This window comes from Squalius cephalus (assembly GCF_949319135.1).
Source record: "Squalius cephalus genome assembly, chromosome: 9".
In the NCBI taxonomy this organism is placed as follows: domain Eukaryota; kingdom Metazoa; phylum Chordata; class Actinopteri; order Cypriniformes; family Leuciscidae; genus Squalius; species Squalius cephalus.
The window spans coordinates 1,237,501-1,242,500 of record NC_137130.1 but is presented as its reverse complement, the minus strand read 5'-3'; the positions used below and the strand labels follow the sequence as shown (position 1 = coordinate 1,242,500).

At 36.2% G+C, this 5,000-nt stretch overlaps 1 protein-coding gene across 1 annotated transcript in view; it reads right to left on the bottom strand.

Moving 5' to 3' along the window:
• anos1 (anosmin 1) overlaps positions 1–5,000 on the bottom strand; it is a 75,304-nt gene that overhangs the window by 63,126 nt on the left and 7,178 nt on the right. The window contains exon 2 of the mRNA XM_079881350.1: positions 2,240–2,287. Within this exon, the coding sequence (XP_079737476.1) occupies positions 2,240–2,287 (48 nt within the window). The remainder of the gene's footprint in view (positions 1–2,239; positions 2,288–5,000) is intronic.

The following is a 5,000-nucleotide window of genomic DNA, read 5'->3' as shown; positions in this document are numbered from 1 at the left end:
AAAATGAATTTGTGTTTTGCCTTGTTAATGTCTGTTCTTCTTGGCTGAGCTTCACTCGTCACGCTTTTTTTTTCCTCACCACAATAAACTTTGGTAACACTTTGCAATAAGGTCTCATTTTCTAAACATTAGTTAATGCATTCACAGTAAAAAAACAAAAAAAAACGTTGTTGTTTTTTTTACCCAATCATCATATTGGGTTATTTTCCAAAAATGTTGGGTTATTTTCCAAAAATGTTGGGTTATTTTTAAAATCATTGGGTTAAAATAACCCACTGTTGGGAAGGTGATATACCAACCCATAGTTGGGTTACTTGTTGGGTTATTTTTAACCCAACATTAAGTGAGTTAGCTAACATAAAATAATGAACATTTGTGAAATATGCTCCTTATGTAAAATGAGAAACTCTAAATGAAGTTGCAACACATCATGCACAAATATAATCAAACAAGCAAGCAAAGTAAGAGTAAAATCTGGCCAGTTTCTTTCTCTCTGTAACCAGTGTTGTGTGAACAAGCGTCATGCATGATGCTGTGAATGTGTAATGATTCAACACGGGACTCGTCTATACCTTCAGCTCCCTACAGAGACTCAATATTAATGTTACCATAGTAAATGTAGAGCATGCATCACATTTACACATGCTAGATACCCGGGGAATCATATAAACACGGCCACTACTGCATCTGACTTCAATTCAATACATGAACTATTAAGAACATGTGAGGCATTGCATTTATCCTGAAACCTTTTTAATCTCAAAATCAAAATATTCTTTTGTAATTCGCATTATTCTCAATAGATTCTTGTCACTGCAATACAGTGTTTTTACTGCAGTGCAACAAATACTACACATTCTTTAATCTTACTTTTTAAACTGGTAAACTTCATGAATAAACTTGCATTGAGATGAGAAAACAAGATGCAAAAACACTTTAACCTTACTTTTTTAAATTGTAAAATCTACTTATATTTAAATAAAACATCACTGTTTTTCTTGCATTGCTGTAACAAGATGTATAAACACTTTACTTTTTAAACTTGTACAATTTATGACGATTTAAACATCACTATTTGTCTTGCATTGCAGTAATGAGAATGACTTTTCAATGCATTACAAAAATGAAGAGTGAAAATATGCATAAAGTTCTTGCAATAAACTTAAAGTGGACCCTTTTTACAAGATGTAATGCAAGTCTCAGTGTCCCCAGAATGTGTCTGTGAAGTTTCAGCTGAAAATACCCCAGAGATCAATTATTTTACCATGTTGTAAATTCCTATTTTCGAGTGGAAGGAACAACGTGCTGTTTTCGTGCATGTATCTTTAAATGCAAATGAGCTTCTGCTCCCCACGCCCCCTTTCCAGAAGGGGGCGGAGCCTTTACAGCTCGTACGTCAGATACTCTGCCAAACACTAAAACATCTGTTTGTTTTTATTATCATCATTTTATTATCGCGGTCACGCTCATTTGACATTGCAGTTCTTCATAACCATGAAAGATAATTATCTGCATGTGTTTTAAAGCCATATCAGTCTAAACTTCTGATATATGGTTTCCTGAGCACACACCCGAAGCACGTGCACAGAAAGCTGGGTATTAAACTAAGTTCTCTTTCACATCTTATTGTGCTCAAACTCTCAAATACACACAATGTTATGTCAAAACACACACAGTTCACATAAACACAGTCGGTTATGTCTGTGAATGTAAACAGCAGGGAAAGAAACCGCATGTGTATATTAGATCTGTGTATTAAAGTGAAAGCAGCGTAATATACAGTACCTAGTGCTATATATCCTGTTAATATGAATCAAACAACAAAAGAAAACAGAAAATCACTCACTGAATAACTTTAAAAATAATATATTTCTTACTTGAATGCTGCTGTTAAACGCTCTAACAAGGAGATAAAACATGATGGACTGTACAACTCACTGAGGGGCGGAGCTATGCTAATCCGTCAGCAGTCATGGGCGGAGCCTAAGCATATGTGATGTCACATTGCATAGAATCCGCAAATGGCTTATTCTTAAACACTGCTTATGATTTATGGGGATTATAAAAGATTTTCATCTTTATAGGGTGGTTGTGTACACACACTGCCAACACATGTTCAAACACCATGTAAAAGTGAATTTTGCATAATAGATTGCCTTTAATGGTCCTAAAATAGGACTTTTTTTGTTCTTTCATTCTCCATTGATCAGCATTGATTGCATGAGATTCACAGTTTTACCTTTGAGCACTGCTTGTGATTCTGACACCACACCAATGATCCATTGCTCTGAAACGAGAAGAGAGACATAATAAAAACACTGCAAATATATGAAACATTAGTGAATCAGTTCATTGAACTGTTCATTTCAGCGAATCGATTCAAAGATTCATTTGCACCATCACTCAAAAAAATGATGCTTGACTAAAAATATTCCAGTTTCAAATGAAGCCGTGTGAATCAGGGCTTTGTTCACTTTTCCAAAAGCATCTGAACAGGCAAACGTTACGGCTCTGCAAACCAAAAGTCTGCTTAAGTTCAATGTCAAGTTCAAAGGATTCTGGAACAATGTAATCCAGTGGAAAATTCCCTGCGAAAACCTTGGGAAACAACTTATCATTAAAGGACTTAATTTGCCATCCAGTACCGTGGGGTGTTGTGCACTTGATGTCAAGGATAATGGTCAACTAGCTTCAAAGAGTTGAACTGAGACAGTGGATTCTGGAACCAGAGCAAACGCACAACATGTGAATCATCAAGATTGTAATGGAGCGTTAACGTGTGTCTTCAATCAGAGTCATTAAACCAGCGCAGCCTGAACCGTTTTAGCAATTCGACTGGATCTAGTACAGATATGTTAATTGCATCACCTTTATGAAGACTGTAAATCAAACATTATTAACTTCACCTCATAAACTACAGAGGCTTTAAACCAAAACAAATCATCAACATCATTGCAACCTGTCAATAAGTCCAATATGATGTTATTTTATTAAAAGCAGTGAGGCGATCGAGATCATGTTGTGTTGTGAATAATTTACTCAACCCTAACCTCATCCAAGATGTTCGTGTGTTTCTTTCTTCAGTGGAAAATAAATGAAGGTTTTTGAGGAAAACACTCCAGGATGTTCCTCCATATAGTGTCTTCAATGGGGTCCAACGGGTCGAAGGTCCAGATGTGAGTTTCAGTGCAGCTTCAAAGTCTCGACACGATCCAGCCGAGGAATAAGAGTCTCATCTAGACAAACCAGCGGACATTTTAGAACTAAATAAACATGTATATACTTTTAAACCACAAATGCTGGTCTTGCACTAGCTGTGATGAGACACACATTGCGTGATCACGTTGAAAGGTCAAGCGTGTTTCAGTTCAGAAATGTAAAAATGTAAAGAAAACTCATTTTCTCCTCCAACTTCAAAATCATCCGACATCGATGCTTTACCTTTTATTGTAAATGCCGTTTGTCTTAGTCTTTGCATGTTCTCTTTGTAAACACTGGGTCTGTTCTTACGCCTATGTCACGCTTGACCTTTCAACCTGATTACGTAATGTGTGGCGCATCACAGCTAGAGCAAGATTAGCATTAGTGGTTTAAAAGTAAATAAATGTTTATTTTGCTCTAAAATGTCCGCTGGTTTGTCTAGATAAGACTCTTATTCCTCGGCTGGATCGTGTCGAGACTTTGAAGCTGCACTGAAACTCACATTTGGCCCTTCGACCTGTTGGACCCCATTGAAGACACTATATGGAGGAACATCCTGGAATGTTTTCTTAATTTCTTTCCGACTGAAGAAAGAAAGACATGAATATATTGGATGACGATGAGTAAATTATCAGGAAATTTTAATTCTGAAGCGAACTACTCCTTTAAATGAATCCCAGCTCCACCGATATATCATTCACAAGACATTCAGAGCTTTGGTTTTAATCCTCGGACACTCGACGCGATGTTGACCCAGCTGTTTCTGCTCGTGTGTTTCTGACCTCGGACAGATAATTATAGGTCAGAACTGTTAGGATATTCCTGGACAGTTTAAGCCTTTGGTTTTCAAAGCTCTGCAGATTTACAATCAGTTTTCGCTGGTGGATTCACACTGCCAGATCAACTGTAATCCATCACGCAAACTCATCCACTGGAACGAAGCATAACATTGTCTTTAAAGATAAACTGTACGTTCACATCATGTATGCGTTTAGCAGGCGCTTTATCCGTGCAAAACAACCTTGCAACAGAGCAGCGAAATCAATCCGTCACACACACAACGAGAGCGTTTAAAGATGGTGCCGTTTGAGAAATATACTGTGAGATTCAGTGAATTTACATTCATACTAATGCAGGAAACGGGACGCAGAATTAAAAGTAATTAGAAGTTCCAATAAATTCGTAACTGCAATTTTTTGACTAGAAAAGGAAATATTGTCATGACAAACTTTGAACCGTTTTTAACATTTTTGGATGGATGGATGGATGGATGGATGGATGGATGGATGGATGGATGGATGGATGGATGGATGGATGGATGGATGGATGGATGGATGGATGGATGGATGGATGGATGGATGGATGGATGGATGGATGGATGGATGGATGGATGGATGGATGGATGGATGGAAGAGAAGAGAAGAGAGCGTCATCCTTTATTTCATCATACCTTTCCAGTTTAATGTTGTACGAAAGCAGGGGTTTTCTGTATAAACACCCAATTTATACTGTGAACAATTAATGTCTATATGAAAATATTTAGTTTCTATTAAGTTAATTACTCATTATAGCACTGTACTGTTTATTTATTTATTGTTTTAATCTTTAAATAAATATGTTCATTTATATATATGAATTCATTTTAGTCTAATTTATTTATTTTATTCTAAATTTTATTTAATTATTCATATTTTTATTATTTTCTCTTTTTTTCTCTCTAACTATTTCTAACTCCTTGAACTATTTTGAAGCCCCAAAAACTTTTGATATATAAAAACAAAACAAAAAAGATCAGGTTT